Here is a 26,536-nt window from a genome sequence, read left to right as displayed (position 1 = left end):
AAAAAAAAAAAAAAAAAAAGTAATAAATTATCTAACTCAACAACTTAATGAATTGGAAATAGAAAAACAAGGAAAGCCTAGAGTGAACAGAAGGAAGGAGATAATAAATATCAGAGGAGAAATAAATGACCAAAAAATATAAAAGATCAATGAAACTCAAAGCAGGTTCATTGAAAGGATAAACAAGATTAATGAACCTATAGTCAGGCTCACCAAGAAGTAAAGAGAGAGAACTCAAATAAATAAAATCAGAAATGAAAGAGGCAAAATAACAAACAGACCACACAGAAATACAAAGGACTGTAAAAAAAAAAAAATACTATGAACAACTCTATTATAACAAAATAAACAACCTGGAGAAAATACACATATTCCTAGAAAAATACAACCTTCCAAAACTCAATCAAGAAAATTCTAAAAATCTCAATAGGCTGATAACTATGGAGGAAATTGAAGCAGTCATCAAAAAACTTCCAGGAAGCAAAAGCCCCGGGCCAGACAGCTTCACAGGGGAATTTTACCAAACATTAAAAAAAAAAAAAAAAAAAAAAAAAAAAAAAAAAAAAACACAACTATAGCTTATCCTTCTCAGACTATTTTAAGAAATTCAAGAGGAAGGCACATTTCCAAACTTTTTCCACGAAGTTAACATTACCCTAATCCCAAAACCAGATAAAGGCAACACAAAGAAAGATAAATACAAGCTAATATTCCTGATGAACATACATGCTAAAATCTTCACCAAAATGCTAGCAAATCGGATTCAGCATTACATTAGAAATGACCAAGTGGGAATTATTCTTGGGATGTAAGGCTGGTACAATATCTGCAAATCTATAAATGTGATACATCACATGAAAATTTGAGATAAAAATCATATAATCGTATCAATCAATGCAGAAAAGGCATTTGACAAAACCCAATACCTTTTCCTGAGAAAAACTCTCATCAAGGTGGGAATAGAAGGATCATACCTCAACATAATAAAAGCCTTATATGACGAACTTACAGCAAAAATCATACTCAATGGGCAAAACCTAAAACCATTTCCCCTAAGAACAGGAACAAGACAGGGATGCCCACTTTCACCATTCCTGTTCAACATAATATTGGTAGTGCTAGCCGTGGCAATTAGAAAAGAAGAAGAAATAAAAGGCTTCCAAAAAGGAAAATAAGTAAAATTGTCATTGTTCGCAGATGACATGATACTGTACATAGAAAACCCCAAAGACTCCATAAAAAAATTACTAGTCTTAATAAATGAATTTGGCAATGTAACAGGATACAAAATTAACAACCAGAAATCTATGGCTTTTTTATACACTAATAATGAACTCACAGAAAGAGAAACTAAAAAAAAAAACAAAACAAAATAAAACAAAACAAAACAAAACAAAAAAAACAATCCTATTTATCATTGCACCAAAAAAATTAAAAGACCTAGGAATAAATTTAACCAAGGAGGTAGAGGACCTGAACTAAGAAAATTACAGGTGCTAAAAAAAGAGATAGAGGAATATACCTTGTTCATTGGTAGAATAAACATTATTAAAATGTCTGTACTACCCAAAGCAATCAAAATATTAAATGTAATCCCCATTAAAATACCAAGGGCATACTTCAAAGAGCTAGAATATACTCTCCAAAAATTCATCTGGAATAAAAAAAGACCCTGAAGAACGTGAGAAGTCTTGACAAAGAAGAACAAAGATTGAGGGATCACAATGCCAGATATCAAGTTAGACTACAAAGCCACTGTCCTCAAAACTGCCTGCTACTAGCACAGACATATAGACAAATAGAACAGAACAGAGAATCCAAAATTTGACCCAAGCCATTATGATTAGTTCATATTTGACAAAGGAGGCAAGAGCATACAGTGGAATCATGACAGTCTCTTCAATAAATGTGTTGGGAAAACTGGACAAATCCATGCAAACAATGAAACTAGACCACCAACTTACACTATACACAAAAATAAACTCAAAATGGATAAAGAACTTAAACATAAGATGGGAAACCATAAAAATCTTAGAAGAAGCCATAGGCAAGAAAATAGCAGAAATTTGTCATAGCAATATATTTACTGACACAACTGCTAGGCCAATGGAAACTAAGGAGAAAATAAACAAATGGGAATACATCTAAATAAAAAGCTTCTGCACAGCAAAAGAAATCATCAACAAAATAAGAAAGCCCACTCCATGGGAGAACATATTTGCCAATGTTGTCTCCCATAAGGGTTTAATATTCAAAATTTATAGGGAACTCATACAACTTAACAAAAGGAAGACAATCCAATAAAAAAAAATGGGTAAAGAGACACTTTTCAAAAGAGGACATAAAGAAGGCCAAAGGCATATGAAAACAGGCTCAAAGACACTAATCATCCAAGAGATGAAAATCACAACAATGAGGTGTTTTCACCCCATCTCACCCCTCTCAGAATGGCTATCATCAACAAATTAACAAACTACAAGTTCTGGAGAGGATGTGGAGAAAAAGAAACTCTCTGCATTGCTGGTGGGTATGCAGATTCATGTAGCCACTGTAGAAAATAGTATGGCATATAGTCAAAAAATTAAAAATGGAATTTTCATTTGACCCAATAATGCCACTTCTAGGAATACATCCCAAGAAACCAGAAGCACCAATCAGAAAGGATATGTGCACCCCTATGATCATTGTGGCACAATTTACCATAGCTAAGATTGGAAAAGCTTAAGTGCCCATCAGCAGATGAGTGGATTAAAAAACTGTGGTATATCTACACAATGGAATAATATACTGCGGTAAAAAAGGAGTTCTTACCATTTGCAACAGCATGGATGGAACTGGAGAGCATTATGCAAAATAAGTCAGTCAGAGAAAATAAATATCACATGATCTCACTTATTTGTAGAGTCTAATGAACAACATAAACTGATGAACAAAAATAGAACCAGAGTCATAGAAGCATTGAACTGACTATCCAATTTATGAGGGAAGGGGGGGATGAGGGGGAAAGAGGTCAACCAAAGCACCATTATGCATGCATATAAGCATAACCAAAGGACACAGATTAGGGGGTGAGGGCATGTGCTTGGGGTGTGGGCAGTCAAGGAGAGGTCAATGGGGGAAAAAGGAAACTTACATAATACTTTAAATAATAAAGAATTGAAATTTAAAAAAAGACAACTAGCCGAAATCGGTTTGGCTCAGTGGTAGAGCATCGGTCTGCGGACTGAAAGGCCCCAGGTTCGATTCCGGTCAAGGGCATGTACATTGGTTGCAGGCACATCCCTGGTAGGGGGTGTGCAAGAGGCAGCTGGTCGATATTTCTCTCTCATCGACGTTTCTAGCTCTCTATCCCTCTCTCCTCCTCTCTATAAAAAAAAAATCAATAAAAAAATATATTAAAAAAGACAACTTGTGTTGGTGCTGGTATGGAAAATAAGGAATCCTTGTACACTGTTGGTGAAAATGTAAATTTGTGCATCCATTATGAAAAATAGTATGGAGATTCCTCAAAACATTAGCAGTCCCTCTTCTGGTATATAACGAAATGATATTAAATCAGTACCTCAAAGAGGTATTTTCACTTCCATGTTCATTGCAGCAATATTTACATTGACTAAGATGTAAACATAACCTAAGTATCTGTTGACAGATGGATAGGTAAATAAATTTATACACATTTTATATACATTTATACATAAATTAATATATACTTATCTATAATAATAAAAGCATAATATGCTAATTAGACCAGACATTTTTCCAGATGAAGCCAGGGCTGCAATGGCTGAACCCCTTGCATGAATTTTGTGCAAGAGTAGGCTTTCCTTCCCCCAGCTGTCAGCACTGGCTTCCCTCTGGCACCTGGGACCTGGGCTTCCCTTACAGCCCTGGCTTCATCCAGAAGGTCATCTAGAAGGATGTCCAGTCTAATTAGCATATTATGCTTTTATTATCTATACTAATAAAAGGGTAATATGCAAATTGGTCATGACACCCTCACAGTAACAACCAAACAGCAGACGACTGACAAGCAGGCTGTATGGGGCTACCAGGACACCAGCGGGGTTAGTAAGGGACAACCAAACAATTGACCAGCAGGCTGTGTGGGGCAACCAGGCCAGCAGGGGTGTTAGCAAGGGGCAACCAGGCCAGCAAAGGGGGGGCTGTGAGGGGCTACTAGGCCAGTGGGGGGCCACTTAGGGGTAACCAGGCTGGCAGGGGGGGCAGTTAGCGGTTATCAGGCTGGCAGGCAGAAGCGGTTAGGGATGATCAGGCTGGCAGGCAAGTGATCAGTTAGGAGCCAGTGGTCCTGGATTGTGAGGGATGTCTGACAGTCAGACATGCCCCAAGGGGTCCTGGATTGCAGAGGATCCAGGCTGAGCTGAGGGCCCCCCCTTTCTCTCCTGCACAAATTTAGTGCACCAGGCCTCTAGTTATTGATAAAGGATTATTATTAGCTATAAAAAAGAGATCTTGCCATTTGCAAAAATATGGATGAAAATGGGGTACCTTATGCTAATTGAAATAAGACGCACAAAAAAAGTACTGCATGATCTCACTTATATGTGGAATTTTAAAAAGTCAAGTACATAGAAGCAAAGAGTAGGATGATAGTTACCAGGGAGGGGAGGTGGGGAAAATGGAGAGATAGTTATTAAAGGGTATAAAGTTGCAATTACATAGGATGAATAAGTTTAGAGATTTAAAGTACAACACAATTATAACTAGTAATATTACACTGCTTACTAGAAATTTGCTAAAATATTAAATTTCAGTGTTCTTATCATACACAACAAAAATGTCACTATTTGAGGATATGTGAATTAGCTTGATTTTAGTAATAATTTTACTATGTATATCAAAACATATACTTTAAATATAAACTGTGTGGCCAGATTATTATGATCTCTGAACACATAATAATCTGGCCACTCAATGTATATCCTATATAATAAAAGGCTAATATGCAAATTGTCCCCTCGGCTAAGAGTCCGACCAACCACCCAAGTCCTCTCCATATGGCCAGGTTGGCTGGACACCATCCATGAATGAATTCATGCTCTGAACCTCTAATAATCTGAGTGGCCAGATTATTGTATATTCAGAGATCATAATAATCTGGCCACTCAGTGTATATGTATCATTGAAACATAGAAGAAAATAAATCCATTTATTTTAATATTTTTGACCAAATATGAGTTTAGACTTGAAGTCCAGTATGCTGAAAAGAAACTAAAAATACATCAAATTTACAAAAGCTATAATTACGATGTGCAACATAAAAAAAAAAAAAATACCTTGAGAGCTTCCTTCAGACAAACAGATGGATGCTTCATCATTTCTATCATTATCTTCTTCTACTTCAGGACCAGCTTCCTCTCCTGTTGTGAGTGCAGACAAAGAACCAGACTCTGGATGCTCAGAAAAATCAGCAGGGCCTCCCCTTGGAGGTGGAACTTCAATCCCCATTAAACGATATTTTCTTCTTCTATTCCCAATCCAAGTCTTTATAAGAGAAATATAAGAGGAAGCTTTGTAAACATAGAAACTTAGCAGTCTGATCATTAAAATAATGAATGAATGCTTTTTAAAACATGATTAAAAAGATGAAATAGGTACTTAGAATAATGAAATTTTATTATTGCTTAATAAGTTAAAAATAAAATAATTATTTTCATTTTTTACTATCTTATTAGCAGAAATATTTATTTAAATGTGCAGACTTTCAAGAAACATTTATTTATTTATTTATTTATTTATTTATTTATTTATTTATTTATTTCTGTAGAAAATAATCCACCAAATATTTCAAAGGGAACACTAATTGGTTCCTTCTCTAAAGGGACCAGGCATATAGCTGAAATTATAATTCATCTCCTATTTTGAATATTGCTCTTCATAGGTGAAAATGTGGTTTATATTAACTTTGTTTGGCTCCATGTTACCTGGTTATTTCAAGTATTCTAAATTTTCACTTTATTGGATTTAGAACCATTTAAAATGTTTTTTTTTTTTTTTTCATTAAAATAAGTTTAAAATCACAGGAAGTTGAAGAGATAGATCTTCATTCAGTTGCCTCCAATTATATTTTTACATAATTATAACATAAAAACAAAACAGGAAATATATTACAAAATATGTGTATACACTTCCATGTTCCTTTATAACACCACTAGGGGCCCAGTGCACGAAGTTAGTGCACTGAGGGGTGGGTGTCCTTAATGCCAGCCTACACCCTCTCCAATCTGTGACCTCTGTGGGATCAGGCCTAAACCAGCAGTTGGACATCCCTCTCACAATCTGGACTACTGGCTCCCAACTGCTCGCCTGCCAGCCTAACCCCTCCACTGCCAGCCTGATAGACACCTAACTGCTCCCCTGCAGGCCCAGTTTCCCCAAATTGCCTTCCCTTGCAGGCCTGGTCAACCCCAACTGCCCCAACTGCCCTCCCTTGCCAGCCTGTTCGCCCCTAACTGCCCTCCCCTGCAGGCTGGTTGCTCCCTCCTGCAAGCATGGTTGCCCCTAACTCCCCTCCCCTGCAGACCTGGTGTTCTCCAACAACCCTCCCTCCCCTGCTGGCCTGATCACCCACAACTTCCTACCCCTGCTGGCCATCTTGTGGTGGCCATCTTGTGACCACATGGGGGCAGCCATCTTGTGACCACATGGGGGCAGCCATCTCATGTGAGGGTATTATAGTTAATTTGCATATTCCCTCTTTATTATATAGGTTTGTTATTCCCCCTCCTTCCTACCATTTCCAATATTTGGCAAATAATCTATATTTTTAAGAATTCTATCTAATAAAAGGGAATATGCTTGTTGACCCCCACATTGTTGCAAAAGATGGCAGCACCCCCAGCCAATAAGGAGGAAATATGCTAATTGTTGTACTGCCCTCAAAGATGCGGCACCCACAGCCAATAAGGAAGAAATATACTAATTGTCTGCCATGCAATATTCAAAGATGGCAACACCCTTAGCCAATAAAGAGGGCATATGTTAAATGGCAGCCTTGTCCTCAAAGATGGCAGCACCCACAGCCAAAAGATGGCAACCCTGCTGGTGCACCTGCCTCTGGAGTCCCTCAGTCCTTTTAGTCCCCCAACCGCCCAAAGTCAGCCTGAGGCACAGGCAAGTCACAGATGGTGGCTGCCCAGCCGCCCATGGCTGCCCAAGGCACAGGTAACCAGGACTGGCCAAGGCTTGCACTGCCGCCAGTGGCAGCAGCAGAGGTGTGATGGTGCATTGCCTTCTCCTGATTGCCAGGTCATCTCCTGCCCCTGAGGGCTCCCATACTGTGAGAAGGGGCAGGCTGGGCTGAAGGACCCCCCCCCCCCCTCCAGTGTCTGAATTTTTATGCACTGGGCCTCTAGTGATATATAAATGGAGCCATATAGCATGTGACCTTTAATTTTTATGTATTTATTTACTAGAGGCCCAGTGCATGAAATTCACGCACTGGGGGAGGGTCTCTCAGCCTGGCCTCCTCCCTCTTGCAGTCTGGAACCCCTTGGGTGATGTCCACCTGCCAGCTTGTGACTGGATGGCCTTCTGTTGCTGTATGTCTTGCTGCTTAAGCTTCAGTAGCTACTGCACGTGCACAGGCTGGGCAACCACAATCTGTCCTGTGAACACCATCGAGTGGAAGAGTCAAGTGTGGAGGCAGGCTCTCCTTGAGTTTCTCTGAGTCACTGAGTTGTTCAGATTGACTGCCTTCTACAGAGAACTGCACCAGAATTGGACCTAAGCCAGCAGTCAGTCATTCCTCTCACACAGGGACCCAGAATTGGACCTAAGCCAGCAGTCAGACATCCCTCTCACACAGGGACCCATCGGGGGATGTAGCAGTGCACCAAGCAGCAGGCAGCCAAAAAGGAGTACAAATCAGGACTGGGCACCACACTGCTGATACTCATCCTGACCCACTTCTGTTGCTCAGTAGTGTTGCCATGGAATTAGGAGATGCTCCCACTGTGGCAGCTGCACTCACTATCTGTGAGCCAAGCTTCTGGCTGAGTGTTGCTCCCCCTGTGGGAGTGCACTGATCACCAGGGGGAAGATCCTCCATTGAGTGTCTGCTCCCTCATGGACAGTGTGCATCACAGCAACTGATGTTTCCATCAGGAATTCTGCAGTTCGGTCAATTTGCTTATTAGGGTTTTATTATATAGGATTTTGCATGTGACTTTTTTTATTGTATAAAGTTTTACTTATGTCTCCTTTTTCCCATGATTAACCCCACACCAGCCATTCCCATCTTTATGAGCAACCCCCCAGAGCCCCATTCTCTGTGTCCATTGGTTATTCTAATATGCATGCATACCAGTTCTTTGATTGTTCTCTAAATCACCTCCACCCCCCCCCACTCTCCGCCCCCTTCCCTGCCATTTATTTTTGTTCATTAATGTTGATCATTATATTCCACATATGAGTGAGATCATGTGATATTTATCTCTCTCCAACTGGCTTATTTTGATTAGCAAAATGCTCTTCAGTTCTATCAATGCTGTTGCAAATTGTAAAAGTTCCTTACTTTTTATACCATTGTGTAGATTAAAAAACTACAGTTTTTTAATTCACTCATCAACAGATTGACACTTAGGTTGTTTACAAATCTTAGATATTGTAAATTGTGCTGCTATGAACATCGGGGTACATATATCCCTTCTTACTGGTGTTTCTGGTTTCTTGGGATTACAAGGTCAAATGGGAGTTCCATTTTTAACTTTTTAAAAATATTTTTATTGATTTTTTACAGGAAGGAAGGGAGAAGGATAGAGAGTTACAAACATCAATGAGAAAGAAACATCAATCAGCTGCATCCTGCCCACTGCCCACTGGGGATGTGCCCACAACCAAAGTACATGCCTTTGACCAGAATCAAACCTGGGGCCCTTGAGTCCACAGGCCGACACTCTATCCACTGAGCCAAACCACTTAGGGTGCATCTTTAACTTTTTAATGAAACTCCATACTATCTTCCACAGTGGCTACACCAGTCTGCATTACTACCAATAGTGCACAAGGGTTCCTTTTTCTCCACATCCTTGCCAGCACTTGTCATTTGTTGATTTGTTGATGATAGCCATTCTGTCTGGTGTGAGATGGTAACTCATTGAGTTGTGTCTCTCTGATTATTATTGACTTTGAGTATGTTTTCATATCTCTTTCAAAAAGTGCCAATTTAGGTCCATTCCCCAATTTTTAATTGGCTCATTTATCTTCCTTTTGTTAAGTTGTATGAGTTCTCTGTACATTTTGGAGATTAAACCCTTATTGGAGATAACATTGGCAAATATGTTCTCTTATGCAGTGGGCTTTCTTGTTGTTTTGTTGATATCTTTTGCTGTGCAGAAGCTTTTCATTTTGATAGTCCCATTTGTTTATTTTCTCTTTAGTTTCCATTGCCCTAGAAGTTGTGTCAGTAAAGATATTGCTATGATATATTTCAATATTTTGCTGCCCATATAATCTTGTAGGATTTTTGTGGTTTCTCACCTTATATTTAAGTCCTTGAGCCATTTTGAATTTATTTTTCTGTATGGCATAAGTTGGTGATCCAGTTTCATTTTTTTTTTTTTGATGTATGACCAAATTTTCCAGCACCACTTATTGAGAAGACTATCTTGACTCCATTGTATGTTCTTGCCTTCTTTGTCAAATACTAATTGAATATAATGGCTTGGGTCGATTTCTGGATTCTCTGTTCTGTTATGTTGGTGTATATGTCTGTTTTTGTGCCAATACCAGGCTGTTTTGAGAACCATGGCTTGGTAATATAGCTTAATATCTGGTATTGAGATACTTCCAATTTTTTCTTCTTTCTCAGGATTGCTGTGGCTATTGAGGATCTTTTTTTATTCCAGATGAATTTTTGAGAGTTGGTTTTAGATCTTTGAAGTATGCTATTGGTATTCAATGGAAATTACATTGAATCTGTAGATTGTTTTGGGTAATATGGACATTTTAATGATGTTGATTCTACCAATTGATGAACACAGTATTTTCTTCCATTTGTTTATGTCTTCCTCTATCCTTTATTTTTTTTTCATCCTGTAATTTTCTGAGTATAGGTCATTTACCTCCTTGGTTAAATTTATTCCTGAGCATCTTCATTTTTTTTTTGTGTGTGTGTGTGTTTCTGTTGCAATGATAAATTGGATTATTTAAAAATTTCTCTTTCTGTGAGTTCATTATTGGTGTATAAAAAAGTCATAGATTTCTGAGTGTTAATTTTTCATCCTGCTATCTTGCCAAATTTATTTATTAGTTATAATAATGTTTTGATAGAACACTGTGAAAGCAGTGCTAAGAGGAAAGTTCTTAGCATTAGGCCTACTTCTAAAAAAACAAAAACAAGAAAAACTGGTAATAAATCATCTAACTTTGAAACTTTAAGAATTAGAAAGAGAGCAACAAGAAAAGCCCAGAGTAAGCAGAAGGAAGGAAGTAATAAAGATCAGAGTGGAAATAAATAACATAGAGAACAAACAAACAAACAAACAAACAAAAACAATACAAAAAGATTAATGAAAGCAAGAGCTGGTTCCTTGAAATGATAAGACAGACTAACTTATAGCCAAGCTCACCAGAAGTAAAGAGAGAGGACCAATATAAACAAAATTAGAAATTAAAAAGGCAAAATAAGAACAGATCCAACAGAAATACGAAGAATCATTAAAAAATACTATAAACAGCTCTATTCCAACAAACTGGTCAAACTAGAAGAAATGGATATTCCTAGAAAAAATATGACCTTCCAAAACTCAATCAAGAAAATACAAAAAAATCTGAATACACCAATAACTATGGAGAAAATTGAAGCAGTAATAAAAAAAAAAACTTCCAACAAAGGCATTGGGCCAAACAGCTTCACAGACGAGTTTCATCAAACATTTAAAGTAGAATTAAAATTTCTCCTCCTCAGACTATTCCAAAAAGTTCAAGAGAAAGGCATACTTCCAAGCTTTTTCTATGAAGCCAGCATTACCCATCCACGGCCACCTCCGCCACCATCTCTGTGGCTGTGCGCTGCCACCACCGCTGCACTCCTTACCTGGTATGCCCTATCTGCTGCATTCACTGCCCTTGCTGCTTCCTGGAAATGCCACTGTGCACCTCACCACACCCTGCCCTGCATGCAATGCCAGTGCTTTCCCTCCAGCAGCTGCAGCTGCCTTGCTTTCCACTTTCCCTCCCTCTTTCTTCTATGTTGTCTTCAGTCTTCACTCCTCCTTTCTTCCTTGTATACATATTAACCGCCATTTTTGTTGGGTTAACTTGTACACCCACTCTGATTGGCTTGTGGGTGTGGCTTGTGTAGCAGAGTGATGGTTAATTTGCATAGTACTCTATTATTAGGTTAGATGTGGTTCTTTGTGACTAGTTTCTTTCACTAGCATAATGTTGTCAAGATTCATCTATTTTGTAGCATATTTCAGTATTTAATTTCTTCACATGGCTCTATAATAGTCCATTATAGGCATATGTAACATTTTGTTTACCCATTGACTTGATGGACATTTGTGTGTTTTTTTCCTACTCTTTGGTATTATGAATAACGCTGTTAAGAAAATCCATATATAAGTTTTTTAAGTTGACACATGATTCATTTCTTTGGGTTATATACATAAAAGTGCAATTTCTGGGTCATATAATTAATTTGTTAAAATTTTAGAGGATGGTTTTAAAAAGTGACTAATACATTTTACATTTTCACCAGAAATGTATAATTGTTCCTGTTTCTCCACATCCTAGCTAACAGTGGTAATCTGTCTTTTTTATTCCAACTATCATAGTAGATACTAAGTGGTATCTCATTGTAGCTTTAACTTTTATAATTACAAGTAATGTTGAACATCTTTTTGTGTGCTTATTGACCATTTGTATATCTTCTATGGATAAATGTTTATTCAAATTCTGTGTTTATTTTACAAACTGCATTATTTGCCTTTTATTATTGAGATGTAAGAGTTCTTTATATACTGTGGATATATGTTCCTTATTAGACATATGATTTGAATATATTTCCTTCTATTATGTGAGTTATTTTTAAAAATGTATTGATGGTATTATTTACATAATCTCACATAATTTTTAAAGCTTTCATTTAAGATGCTCATCAACAACACCATGAAAATTATTGAAAATGTCTTACCCGAACTATTTCACAGTCAACATTTAATTCACTTGCAACTGCTTCAATTTTTTCTCTACAGATAGATCCAAGGCTCGTCATGCCATTGTCCCAGTACTTCTTAAGGGTGGCTAAGTCTCTGTCACTGAACTGAGTGCGGTCTTGTAGCTGTAGAACAAATTTTAAAAATTAGAATAATCAAAAGAAATACTACTATAGATAGGATCATCCTGGTGAGATGTGTTATGTTACTTTCAATATATACATTAGTTAAACTAATTATGTAATTCTTACTCTGTGTTCCCCCATTTTGAAATGGGCATTTTCATGACATTTATAACATCAAAATTCCCATGATATTTATAACATGATTTTATAACATGAAAGTGTACTAGAATAAAAATTTTAGCTGATGGCAATTAAGCGATGTTTATTGTAAAGGGTTATAATCACACAAATAATTTATGTCATTGTAAAAATTACAGATACATTTTAAAAAGAAGAGAATTTCAATTACACACAATCCTGAAAATAACATTTGTTAACATTCTAATGTATATTCTTTCAACCTTTTTTCTATGTTATATACATTTATATTCACACTACATATATTTTAAAAATAACAGGGTTAGGTGCTGGCCAGATTGCTCAGTTGGTTGGAGCGTCATCCTGTGCACCAATGAGTTGTGGTTTGATTCCCAGTCAAGGTACATAACTAGGTTGCAGATTTGATCCCCAGTTGGTGCACCTTCAATGTATCTCTCTCACCTGGATGTTTCTCTCTCCCTCTCTCTTCCTTTCTCTCTAAAGTCAATAAAAATATCATTTGCAACAACCTGGATGGAATTTGAGAACATCATGCTGAGTGAAATAAGCCAGTCAATGAAAGAGAAACACCACATCACCTCACTCATTTATGTATAATAAAGAACATTATAAACTGATGAACAAAAAGTTAGATACAGAGACAGTAAAGCAACAAACAGACTGTCAAACTACAGCGGGGAGGATAGGGAGATACGGGGGAGATTAGAGATCAACCGAAGGACTTGTATGCATGCATATAAGCAAAACCAATAGAAGAAAAACTCTGGGGGGGGGATTTTTGGCAGTGGAGGGGGGGCAATGGAAAGATATGTACACATATAATACCTTAATAAAAAAAAAGTTAAAAAAAAACTATATCTTGAAGAATGGATTTAAAAAAAAAATAAAAACAGGGTCAGGATTACATCACTGTGCTGCCTTTTGATAATGTAATCTAAATTTCCATACACATAGCTTCCTTACAAATGTTATAATTAATTAAAAAGGCATATAAAAATTTAAGAAGATAATGTAGTCCTAAGACAACAATCATATTTATGACTTTAGGGAGTTTCATAATTAGCCTATCCTTTTTGTTCTTAGGGTTTTTAAACAAATAAATTATGGACTTTATATATTGTTTTAATTCAATAAATCCTGGCATCCCTAGGAAGTAAATTAGAAGCAAGATAGAATATTGATCTCCAATTTGCTGATAAAGAGTCAGGGGAAAAAAAGGGTCAAAGGACACATTCAACAGGGCATAGAGAGTCCATGGCAGATATAGAAATGGGAATATTCTGATTTTATTCTAGTAGCTTTATCCCTATGATGTCTTCAATTATCTCAAGAGGTGGTGAAAAAAACTAAAAATGAATTTTAATTAAAATATATCCTGTAAAGCCATATATGTGTATGTGTTTGTTTATGATGAGAGTAAGTGTGAGAGAGCTAAAGAGCAAGAGAAAGCCCATGAGAGTGAGTGAGTTGATAGCAACAGTTACAAATAATGGCATGAGGAATAAGGCTGCCTTTGCCTAAGAAGATATGGTCTGGTCCCACATTGAAGCTAGACTTCAGATCCTTCCCATACACATACTGCTTTCAGCATTTCCTTTCCAGCAGAAATTTAAAGTGAAATAATGGGTAATAATGGAAAATAATGTATATAATATATAAAATATAAATAAAGTTATCATAGTTAAAACTCACGTAATACCACACAATAGGAACAAATTTGTTTTGAAGCTACTTCCTTTTGAAAAGGAATTTTAGCTATCATGAAGAAAATCAATATGTGAATTCTTCATTTTCTACCATGATATTGGACATAGAGTATATAATTAATGTGTCTCTTCATAAGAAATATAGTACATTTTTGTTTGTGTTAATTTCCTTATTGCTAAATCTGTTCTTCCACTTCTTAAAAAAAAAAAAAAAACACTGATAATAACATTTACTTCAAGTACTAGTACAAATGACATGTTCCCAATAAATAAACCAAGACATGCCATCCAAAGTTTTAATAAAATGGAATACCCCTCAAGTTATTTACAACATAAAAATCTCATTAGGTACCCATCCTATATTGATTGTTCAATACTTGTGAAGATAAACTTCTGAATATAAAACTGAAAGCAAAATAAATGGTAGTAAGGTCCATCATAACAGCCAGCATAAATATTCTCATATTTTTCCATTGCTATTGCACCAAATTCTTCAATGCAAGCTAGCCTAAATTACTGTCAGAAAGGAAGAAATGAACAAAAACTGAAACACACTCAGGCAATTAATTTGTAATTCATTTAGAGGACATCCAAAGCTGATTCATCTCTTAAACTGAACTAAATAAAACCTGATTTGATTTGTTAGAAACATGCTGGATGTCATACTTAGCAATGCTGAAAATGACTTATGGCAATACCTATGAAGTAGAAACTTATGGAGGAAGAATGGTTATTTTTAAAGCCCCTAAAAGCTTTAAATAATAAAATCTATAATAATAAAAGCCTAAGCGACCATCACAACTGAACAGACGACCAAACAGGATGTGTGGGATGACTAGGGCATCAGGGGTGTTAGTGAGGGACGACTGCAGAGGGGGCTACGGATCAGGCCCAGAGAGAGGCCGGCAGAGAGAGGCAGGGTCTCCATGGCAGCTGTTGATCAGCCATTGCCTCTTTCTTTCTCTCCCAGCTGTGCCAGCAGCCACGCCTCTGTTTCTCTCTGGGCCTTCTCTGGGGCTGTGATCAGCTGTGCCTCTTTGATCACCCAGAGATAGACCCAGACACACTGACTAGAATAGAAACTGTCCAATCAGAACCAAATCTGGGTGAAGTGCCAGGAGCCAATGGCTGCCTAGGAGGCGGAGCTTTTGACACTGATTGGCATAAAAACCAACCAATCAGAACCTAATCTGAGTGAACTACGAAGGCAGAATCTAAGGTGGGGGTTTAGGAGGGAGGGGTTTTAAGGGCAACAGCTGTTTGGTGTAAGGTATAAGAAAGCGGTTCAATTTTTTCATGACCAGTTTGGTAGTATCGATATATTGCATACGGCTGGTTATCAGTCCAGATATAGGGATTATGTGTTTTTGTCTGCCAAGAGCATCTCCTCCTGCTTAAAAAGGCTTTCCCACCCCTCCACCCCCATTTAAGCAATCCTATCCTATATAATCTATCTGTACTACTAAAAGGGTAATATGCTAATTAGACCAGGTCAAATGGCCATCTTCTGGACCTCCAACTTCCTCTGGACAAAGCCATGGTGGAGGGAGCTGAGACAGAGGCAGTTAGGGGTGAGCAAGATGGCAGGGAAGGACAGTTAGGGGTAACATCAGGCTGGCAGAGAAGGTCTATTGGGGTCAAAATCAGGCCGGCAGGGGAGGGCTGTTGGGGGAAAAATCAGGCCAGCAGGGGAGGGCTGTTGGGGGCAAGATCAGGCCAGCAGAAGAAGCTTGCTAGTGGTGAGATCAGGCCAGCAGGGAGGGCAATTGGGGGCAACCAGGCTGGCAGGGGAGGGCACTTGAGTGCAAGATCAGGCCAACATGGGAGGGCAGTTAGGTGTGATCAGGCAGGTAGAGGCAGTTGGGGGCGAGACCAGGCCTACAAAGGAGGACAATTAGGGGTGACAAAGCCAGCATAGGAGGGCAGTTGGGGCCAACCAGGCTGGCAGAGGAGGGCAATAAGGGGTGACCGGGCTGGCAGGGGAGGGCAGGTGGGTGTGACCAGGCCAGCCGTGGAGGGCAGTTGGGAGCAATCAGGCCAGCAGGGGAGCGGTTGGGAGAGGGATGTCCAACTGCCAGTTTTGGGCTGATCCCACAGTCAGACATCCCCCAAGCAGTCCCTGATTTGAGAGAATATAGGCTGGGCTGAGGGAACCTCCCCACCCCCCATCACAAATTTTATGCACTAGGACCCTAGTATTAATTATATTCCCTATGCTATATTCACATCCCTAGGCAGTTGTAACTACTAATTTGTATTTCTTAAACTCTTCACCCCTTTCATCAAGTTCTCCAAACACTCTATTCTGGTAACATCAGTCTGTTCTCTTTATATATGAGTCTATTTCTCTTTTGTTTATTTTGTTCTTTTAAATTCCACATGTAAGTGAAACCATGTGGCACTTGTCTTTCTCTGACTTATTTCACATAGCATAATATCCTCTAGGTCCATCAAAGCTGTCATTAATGGTAATATTTCATTCTGTTTAATAGCCCAATAATACCACGTATATTTGTACCAACACTTTCTTATCCATTCATCTATTCATGGGTACTAAGTTGCTTCCATACCTTGGTAATTGTAAATAACGCTGCAATGAATATAAGGGTGCATATATTCTTTTGAATTGGTGTTTTGGGTTTCTTTCGATAAATATCCAGAAATGGAATCGCTGGGTCATAAGACAGTTCCATTTTTAATTTTTTTAGTAACAACATATTGCTCTCCACAATGACTAAATCAATCTGTGTTCCCACCAACAGTGCACATCTAGATCAACATGTAATTGCTTGTTGATTGATTGAAGACAACCATTCTAACTGGTATGAGGTGACATTGTGGTTTTAATTTGCATTTATCTGATAATTAATGTCATTGAGACCTTTCGATATGTTTATTGGCCTTCTGAATGTCCTCTTTGGAGAAATGTCTCTTCAGGTTCTCTATTGATTTTTCCACTTGATTTTTTTTAGTGTTGAATTCTTCAAAAATTTTAGATATTTAACTACTAAGGATGTATCATGAGCAAATATGTTCTTCCATTCAGTAGATTGTCTTTTCATTTTGTTGATGATTTCCTTGCTTTACAAAAACTTTTTAATTTGTTGTAATCTCAATTTGTTACTTTTTTTCTTCTGTTTCCCTTGCAGAAAATATATTGCTAGGAGAAATCCATATATCTATATATCTATATATCTATATATCTATATATCTATATATCTATATATCTATATATCTATATCTGTATCTGTATCTATATCTATATCTGTATCTATATCATCTATATCTATATCTATATCTATATATCTATATATCTATCTATCTATATCTATATCTATATCTATATCTATATCTATATCTATCTATATCTATATATATATATATAAATCAGTATCGGTCTTGACCAGGATGACCAAAGGACTGACCATTAGTCTCTCCCTGGCCCATAGGGGACTGGCAAGCTGTGGCAGGTGGCAAACAGTGAGTGGCTCATGCAGGGCCAGCCCCTATCTTGCCCCCTCCAGCAGCACAGTGGAGCCCATGCCAGGTGGAGGCAGAAGAGTCACATCCCACACCCCACCAGGTTCTCAGACCCCTGTGCCAGCATCGAGACCTCGGATTCCTGCGCTTTGTTATCCGCCACAACTCCGTGGCCCTGGCACTGCCCAGGCAAAAGTTTTGTACGCCTCATCTATCCAGCCCGGAGCCAGTTTCTCCATCAACACTTGCCATCTGCTGCCCACCTGCTGCTCAGACACCCAAGCCAAGAACTTGCTGCAGGGAGGGCCCAGATATTCCTTCCCACCCCCAAGGGTCTGGCGGCCTTGGCAGCACCTGAGCCCATGATCTGCCCCTGGTATGATGGGTCTGGGCTAGAGATCCACAGCCCCTCCTCTGCAATGTCCCACTCATCAGTGGAGGAGGGGGCAGCCTCCCTCCTTTCCAGCTCCAGGATCCCAGAACAGAGGCTTGGGTGCGTCTCCGTCTCCAACACCCTTCGAAACCCTGGGAAGAAGTGCCTGCCCACCCAGCCAGGACTGGTACCTCAGGCCCCCCATCCTTATGAGCCCACACCCAGCCCCGCCAGTGGCTGCCACTTCCCTCAGCCATCAGACTACAGGCACGGGAAGAAAGGAGGAGTGAAGCTATTGGTATGACTCTGTGGGGTTCAGTGAGCCTTCCTGAAATCTCTCCCTGTGTGCCTCCCTGTTCTGCTTTTGTCCAGGGGACCCCACCCCTGACACATGTTCACCAGGGTTGCCACCATCTTGGGAAGGTTAATGCCTGGCTGACTGCCAAGGCCTCAGACAGTAGATGCCCCGCAGTTGCCATGACAAAGAGGTCATGAAGGGTCAAGACACTGCCTCTGATCAAAGCAGGTGCTGTGGGAGCAAAGGGACAAAAAAAATGCTTATGTCCAACAGCCATCTAATCCACACGTAGTGTGCAAATTAGTCATTGTTGGAACCGAATTTAGTACTGGTGTGCCCCATTTTAAGCAGACCCCCCAAATAAACTTACCATATTGGTAATCCACTTTACTACAGAAAGAATGCATAAAGATTCTTAAAATAAGCAAAATATTTTACACCTCATATTAGGAAACATTTAAACACCATTAAAAATAATCTCTATGAGTAAAAAGAGTTGATATTAGCAAAATCTAATATACTCAATTCAAAATGTCATTCAGAAATGCATCTTCTATGTAAAATCGAAGTATGGGATCTAAGATTTGGAAAAAGCAACTTTACTCCATTCTACATGCTCATCCCCTCAGCCTTAGGCTTTGAACAAAAGTCTAAATTAGGGGTGTCGAACTCAATCAGAGAAGGGGCCAAAATCTAAAATCCAGCCTAAATCGCGGGCCGAATGGTTTACTGAACAGTCATAAACTGTCATTGTGATGGAAACGCAGCGGAGTGCAGTGATGACAGCGCGGTGCGGGCCACATTGCAAGGCCTGGTGGGACGGATTTGGCCCGCGGGCCTTGTGTTTGACACATGTGGTCTAAATAAAGAGATGGATCAGAATAAAAAGTAATGCCTTATGGCACTGAAATGTATCAGTTTCTTCAACAAATATTTATAAAAGTTGTATTAACTTTGTGCCTGTACTATAGAAACACAATACAGCTCTGTCCCTATCTTCAAAGTGCTTAAAGTCTGTGAGTTCCCAGTAAGGTAAACCTCTAAACAGCCAAAGAAGGAGCAAGTCCCAATACAATTCTTATTAGAAAAATTACTGAGTAAAAACTGTCCTCACTCTCCCTAGAACAAGAATTAAAAGGAGCAAATAAATATAATGAATGAATCCAAACTCCTTTGGGGACCCCCACCTTCAGGAACTAACACAGGTTTTGTGAGGCCTAAAGTTTACTGAACCTGAAGGACTAATTTTAGGGGGGGGGGGGGGATTAAGGTTCAAAAATGACTTCATTTAGAATAAAAAAAAATTACAAATAACTGTAGCTTGGGGAATCTGTCCCTTTCTCTTTTAAATCAATTCAGGGAGGTTATCCAAAATACTGTTGGTTGCAACTTGCTTGTTCTCTTCCCAATAACAAATCCAGCCCTCACATGGGTTCTGAAGCTTCCTTAGCATTGCCATAAAAAGAAAAAATTAAAAAATTAAAAGAAAACAAAACACTCTTTTCTGAACAAAATTCTTTCCTTTTAAACTTTTTAATTTTATCAAAGTAGTAAATACATAGTTCATAATGTATCATTTTTACCTAATAGGTGTGTAGAGTAGTGGTATATCATTGTTGCTTTTATTCTATTGTTGACACTATTATAGATGTTTCCCATTTCCCCTCATTTACTCTCCTGCACCCAGCCCCCCCACCTCTAACCATCACCACACTTTTGTCTATGTCCACCCCATTCCCCTCTGACCTGTCAGTCTATCCCATCCAATATAATAAAAAGCTAATATGCAAATCAACCCAACGGTGGAACAACCAATCATTATGATGCACACTGATCACCAGGGGGCATATGCTTAATGCAGGAGCTTCCCCCGGTGGTCAGTGTGCTCCCACAGGTGGAGTGCCACTCAGCCAGAAGCCCTGAGATGGGATCATGGCTGGCAAGTGCAGAAGTGGTGGTGGGAGCCTCTCCCACCTCCATTGCAGAGCTAAGGATGTCTAATTGCTGGCTTGGGCTCACTCCCCTGAGGACATCCCCGAGGGTTCCTGGACTGCTAGAGGACACAGGCCAGGCTTAGGGACCCCAGCCATATGCACATTGGGGGCGACCAGGTCAGCAGGAAAGGGCTTTTAGGGGTGACCAGGCAGGCAGGCAGAGGTGGTTAGGGGCAATCAGGCAGGCAGGGGATCAGTTAGGGGCAATAAGAAGGCAGACTGTTGAATGGTTAGCAGCCAGGGGTCTTGGATTGCAGAATTGGGCTTAAACTGGCAGTCAGACATCCTCTGAGGGGTCCCAGGTTGGAGAGGGTGCAGGTGGGGCTGAGGGACCCCCATGCACAAATTTCATGCACTGGGCCTCTAGTTTTAGATATTTTACTGCTTATGCTTTCTTCTAGGAGTTTTATGGTTTTGAGTCTTAACATCTTTAATCCGTTTTGAGTTTATTTTGGTATATGGTGTAATAAAATGGTCTAGTTTCATTTTTGGATATATCTGCTCAGTTTGCCCACACAATTTATTGAATAGACTGTATATACACCATTATATATTCTTACCTACTTTCTCATATATTAATTGAGCATCTAGGTGTAGGTTTATTTCTGGGCTTTCTATTCTGTTCCATTGATCCATGTGTCAGTTTTTATTCCAGTCCATTGCTGTTTTGAGTGTTATAGTCTTGTACTATAGTTTGATATTTGGTAGCCTAATACTTCCAAGTTTGTTCTTCTTTCTTAAGATTGTTGTGGCTCTTCATGGCCTTTTGTGATTCCAGACATTTTTAAAAATTATTTGTTCTATTTCTGTAAAAAATGTCAATGGTATTTTGATGAGAATTGAGTGGAATCTACAAATTGTTTTGGGAAGTATGGATATTTTAATTAATGATTTCACTTCCTACCAATAAGCAAGGTATATGTTCTATTTATTTGTAGCTTCTTCAGTTTCTTTCTTCAGAGTCATATAATTTTCTGAGTACTGGTCTTTTACCACTTTGGTAAAATTTATTTCTAGATATTTTATTTTTTATGCAGTTGTTAGGGATCATGAGATGTATAGCTTGTGTAACTTTCTGCCATTTTGTGGGGACAAAATACCATGTAGTTCCTCCAAATCTTTGAGTCCCTAACCAGTTGCTTTCTTTCCATCCTTCAAATTCTACTTTGGTGGCCTCCTGTATAACTTGCATGGTATATAGTTCTATTTCGTGCAGGAATAAAAAGGAGTCTATATAATCCTGTCCAGTACTACTGTCCTGGCTTCCATTTTATTATATCCAAACCTATCTAACATTCAATAACTTGAGTTATCTTTCTAAAAGTCTATTCATGTCTCTTGTATATTAAAATATTTTAATAATTTCCCATGTATGGACTAGTTACACCAAAATTTCCTGATGTACTTGTTAAATGCAGATTTATTGTCCTCTACAGACCAACTGAGCAGGCTTTGATGAGAAAACACAACTTCAATGTAGTTCTGTTATATTCATATTATAAACATCACAAAAGTTATATCATAAAAACAAAATTGTTAAAATATTAGTTATTCATCACTGGTAAATACCAAAGTGTACTACTACTAATATAGATTATTTAATGTTGACTGAGATGTTTATATCAATCATAATTCAATCATATAATCAAATTAACTGGGTTCATTAGAAGTACTGTAAAAAAGTATGATGTTGTACTAATTATCTCTGAATGCTTTTTAAAACTGCAAAAACCTTCTCAAGGATTATTTAGTGTGCTGATTACTGCATTTTATTTGTTACCTTTGTAGCATGTATAAATAATATGATCACAAAATATGATCTTTGAGATAATGCAGTCTTATTGAGGTTCAGTTTTGCCAACTTTACAAATATTATTATAGTTTTCTCAGTGACATTCCTACTAACACCATAGGAGAAAACACATTTATTCCTTTAAATGAAAGATTACTTACTGCTCTTTTTCTAGAACACCCTGTAATCCAAGGCACAGTTAGATTTCCTGAAATCTGTGGAAACAACAAATGGAATCTCAGTAAGGTAGGCATTACTCCGACTTGGAAAGGTGATCAACACACACACAAAAAAATTCATATAAGACTTCAAGACAAGTTTTCATTCAGAGCATATTCTCCACCTAGACAATTCTGTTTTCTTACTGAATGCAACAGACTTAAAGGGCCTTCTTTGGTGGGGAAATTTTAGAAGTGGTGCAAAGTTCCCCTGAAAATTTAAGACACATTATGGGACATTGTTAAGGCCTGGAAATCTATGGACAATAACATTTTTATAATAAAATTGCAGTGTTCTGTGAGATGAGTTACAATAATTAAATTATTAACTGTAGTCATGTTGTATATTAGGTCTCAAGATTTATTCGTCCTACATAAATTTAAGTTTATTTTAAAGCAGAAACTGCTAAGACAAATAAATACCTAGCAGCAGCTTACTATGTCAGCATTGCCACACAAGTAGATACTACTCCAGTTGGATTTGGGGGGATTGTTATAGAGACCAAGCTGATTCTATGAACTATGCCTCTTTAGCCTGTACTTTATCACACTTTTTTCCTGGGGATAGACAAAGTTTTGAAGTACTTCAAATTCTCACTTGCCCTCTCCTTCCTTCTCAAATGCATACCTCTTGAGAAACTGATAAGGCAAATCAATATTGCTAAGTGGTGGGAAAATGGTATTCAATGAAGCATTTATTGTGTTTGATGAATTATATTCAGACATAGCCTATGAATTACTATTATGCCTACTAATAAGAAGTGATGATTAGTCAATGTAAATAGTTAAGTAATATTGTCAATTATTTAAATTATTAGAGGCCCAGTGCACAAATTTTGTGTGTGTCCCTCAGCCCAGCCTGAACCCTCTTTAATAGGGGACCCCTCTCACAATCCAGGACTGCTGGCTTCCAACTACTCACCTACCTGCCTGCCTGATTGCCCCTAATTACTCCCCTGCCAGCCTGATAGAAACCTAACTGACCAACAGCCAGCCCGATTGCCTATAACAGCCCTCTTCTGCTGGCCTGGTTTTTCCCAACTTCCCTCCCCTGAAGGCCTGATCCCCCACCCAAATTCCCACCCTGCAGGCCTAGGTCCCCCCCAACTGTCCTACACTGCTGGCCTGGTCTCCTCAGCTGCCCTCCTCTGCTGGCCCAGTCACCCCTAACTGCCCTCCCTTGCTGGCCTGATCGCCTACAATTGCCCTCCCCTGCCAGCTATTTGTGGCAGCATCTTGTGTCCACATGGGGGCAGCCATATTTGATCACATAGGGGCGGCCATCTTGTGTGCTGGAGTGACCGTCAATTTTAATATTACTCTTTTATTAGATAGAATTACTATCCTTAGTTATTATACTTACCATTTTACTTTGAGTTCAAAATACACCAATATGATAAGGATAGGCTACACTGATGTAAACTCCAAATAATATTTTCAAGAAAAATTTTAAAATATATTTACTCAAGTTAAAATCCCACTACAGTAAAATGCCAATTAACTAGAATCACTGAGGGTCATGAAGTTTGATAATTTATTTTTAAAATAGTAAACTGAGAGTGATAACAAAACTTCTATGGAAATATTATTTAAAATATATAGTTTCTTGTCTTCGCACCAATAATTGGCATATGATATAATGTTTATAAGCTAAATTGATTGCTAACCTCAATGAAGGAGGTAACGCTGCTAAAATAATCATATAATATACTCTTGAAATAATAGAGATATCCAACTATTATGGACTATCTCTTTACATACTCCCATTTATTAGGATAATGTTTAAACTGACTATATAATGTCATTAGAGAAAATATGTTAAACCAAATGAATTACAAGAGACCCAGTAACTATTAAAAACTTACATATAAAATAGTACATATAATAAAAACAGTTAATGTAGTATCTTTAAAGATGGACACTATACATTTTAATAATATAAAATGTGTTTTTTTGCTTAAGCCAATTGCATGTAATGAATAAAACTGAAAACTTCTGTGACCACATTAATATACCAATGCTATAAATTCCATGAGATTTGTGAAGAGATGGCTTTCACTTTTTTGTCTTATAGCCCTCTATTGTTGGCTTTGAATCTCTTCTTAAGTTCTGTATATTTCTGGTAAAACTCAAAACACCCAGGGATAGTAGTTGAATTTGTAAGCTTTTTTGATTCAAAGTACTGTATAAATATGTTTCCCATCCAACTTGGGAAATTTTCTTTTGTGCAAGAGTGATGGCAAAGTTTCTCCTTCACTAGAAACTATAAAATACAATATTTCAAAATAGCAAGAAAATATGATTCTTGTTTAAATAATATTTAAATTCCAAATATATTTTTAACATCCTAGTTTAGAAAACTGCAAAATTCTACAAAGAATCAAGATGCAGTTGACAAATATGTTATAACTCATACATTCAAATGAGTACTGTATGCTTCAAACTAGAAAACTTAGAAAGTTATAAAGTCATTACAATGATATTGTAATTATTGAAATCATTTAAGGAGCTCTCCTTTTGAAGTTTTTTGTTCATAACTCATCCAGAGATTCTATATCATTGCTTCATATTTCTTTTTCAATAACTGAAAATATAACAGCCCAGATTGAACATTTATATTATTCACTAAACCTGACTAAGAATAAATTTTACTTTCCAAAATCAAATTTTCCCTAAAATGATGAAGATTTGTCACAGCTGAAAGCTTTTTAAATAATCCCATAGGCCCTTAAAACAATTGTGAAGGACTTCAAAAACTTTTTGACAAATTGAACGTTATTGCAATAAGTATAGATAACTTCCAAAGGTAACTTCCAAAGGTAACTTATTTGAATTCTGTTCAAATATTTATCAGGCATCTCTTCTGTACTAGGTTCTATACATAAAATAAAACTAAGATAGGTAAAACATAACTTCCTGAAGGGCAAGACCTACGATCTGAGAAGGAAAAATAAGACAGGTACATGAGTGACTTTATACAAAGAAAGCTTATGATAAGTGTCTTAAGGGAGGTACAATAAATGAAGTGTTATAGAAAATTAACATATGGAAAAATTGCATCAACTTGAGTAATGATATCTTAGCCAAATCTTAAAAGATGAGAAGAATTTTGATAAGCAGAAATAAAAAGCACTCTGGGGGAAAAGAGTAGTATGAGTAAAAGGGAGTTAGGGGTCACCTTGTGAAGGCCATGAATACCAAGTACATTTATATCTAACTAAAGGCTCAGTGCATGGATTCATGCACTGGGGGGGGGGGGGGGGGGGGGCGCATGGCTCATCCCGGTCAGCTGAATGGCTATGGACCGCCCTCTGAGTGGCTGTTGAATAGTCTGAACTGATATTTCAGGGTAATGTCTTGGATAAAGGCATGGTCTGTGTCCTGGAGGAACCTGGCAGAGAGCTTTGCACCCCAAAGCCACTCAGTGAATGTCTTTGATGTGTGATGCCAGGTCGGTGACACCATCAGGGATGTTCAAAGCAGCTGTGCTCCAGTATTTTCAGCCATCAGGACAGCCTCCCTGGGGTGTCCACAGTCATGTCCCCTCTTGCCATCCACCTATGCAGCTCCCTGTGCTCTTTCTAGAACACACATTAGAAGGCCTGCATCAGCTGGTGGGGTCAGGCCAGAGTCTAGATTGTCTCAGGTATTTGATAGGTGCAGAGACTCAGTCTCACCCTGGGCCTGCTAGCGGCTGCTCCTGGTGTGGGAGTAGCCATTTTAGTCAAGAGGTAGGTAATCCAGGCTTGGAACTAAATTAGTGGAGGTAGAAACTGAGAAGAGAAATATAAAACATATTTCTAAGGAAAAATCTTGTGCATGAGATAGAATAAAACTAGACAGTCTATTGATTACTAAAGTAGTCTTTTTATGGACATCATAAAATTGAATGTAAATGCAAGGAAGTGCCTAACAGAAATCTACTATTCTTGGCTAATAGTAGATACACTTGTTTTAATATAAACGGAAATCACATTATGTGGCTAGTTAAGGCTTGTGAATCCAATTATCAATGCTTATCTTTCTCATGAAAAATTATACTTATTGTACAATAGATACCATAAATACCACATATTAGAATATTAATTATATGTTATATATAATCATTACTATATATTGTTACATATTCGAAGAAAGGCATCTATATAGTTACTTTGATAAATTATATAAAAAATTTAAAGAAATTTTACTATATTTATTTTTATAAAA

At 38.0% G+C, this 26,536-nt stretch overlaps 1 protein-coding gene across 1 annotated transcript in view; it reads right to left on the bottom strand.

Moving 5' to 3' along the window:
* HDX (highly divergent homeobox) overlaps nucleotides 1-26,536 on the bottom strand; it is an 83,815-nt gene that overhangs the window by 31,292 nt on the left and 25,987 nt on the right. Inside the window, exons 3-5 of the mRNA XM_036439822.2 lie at nucleotides 22,271-22,324; nucleotides 12,161-12,307; nucleotides 5,298-5,505 (exon numbers count right to left, since the gene is read on the bottom strand). Coding sequence (XP_036295715.1) covers nucleotides 5,298-5,505; nucleotides 12,161-12,307; nucleotides 22,271-22,324 — 409 coding nt within the window. The remainder of the gene's footprint in view (nucleotides 1-5,297; nucleotides 5,506-12,160; nucleotides 12,308-22,270; nucleotides 22,325-26,536) is intronic.

The sequence above is a fragment of the Pipistrellus kuhlii genome, unplaced genomic scaffold, assembly GCF_014108245.1.
Source record: "Pipistrellus kuhlii isolate mPipKuh1 unplaced genomic scaffold, mPipKuh1.p scaffold_m20_p_16, whole genome shotgun sequence".
Taxonomy (NCBI): Eukaryota; Metazoa; Chordata; class Mammalia; order Chiroptera; family Vespertilionidae; genus Pipistrellus; species Pipistrellus kuhlii.
The sequence above is the reverse complement of the archived record's forward strand: the minus strand, read 5'-3'. Positions and strand labels throughout refer to the sequence as shown.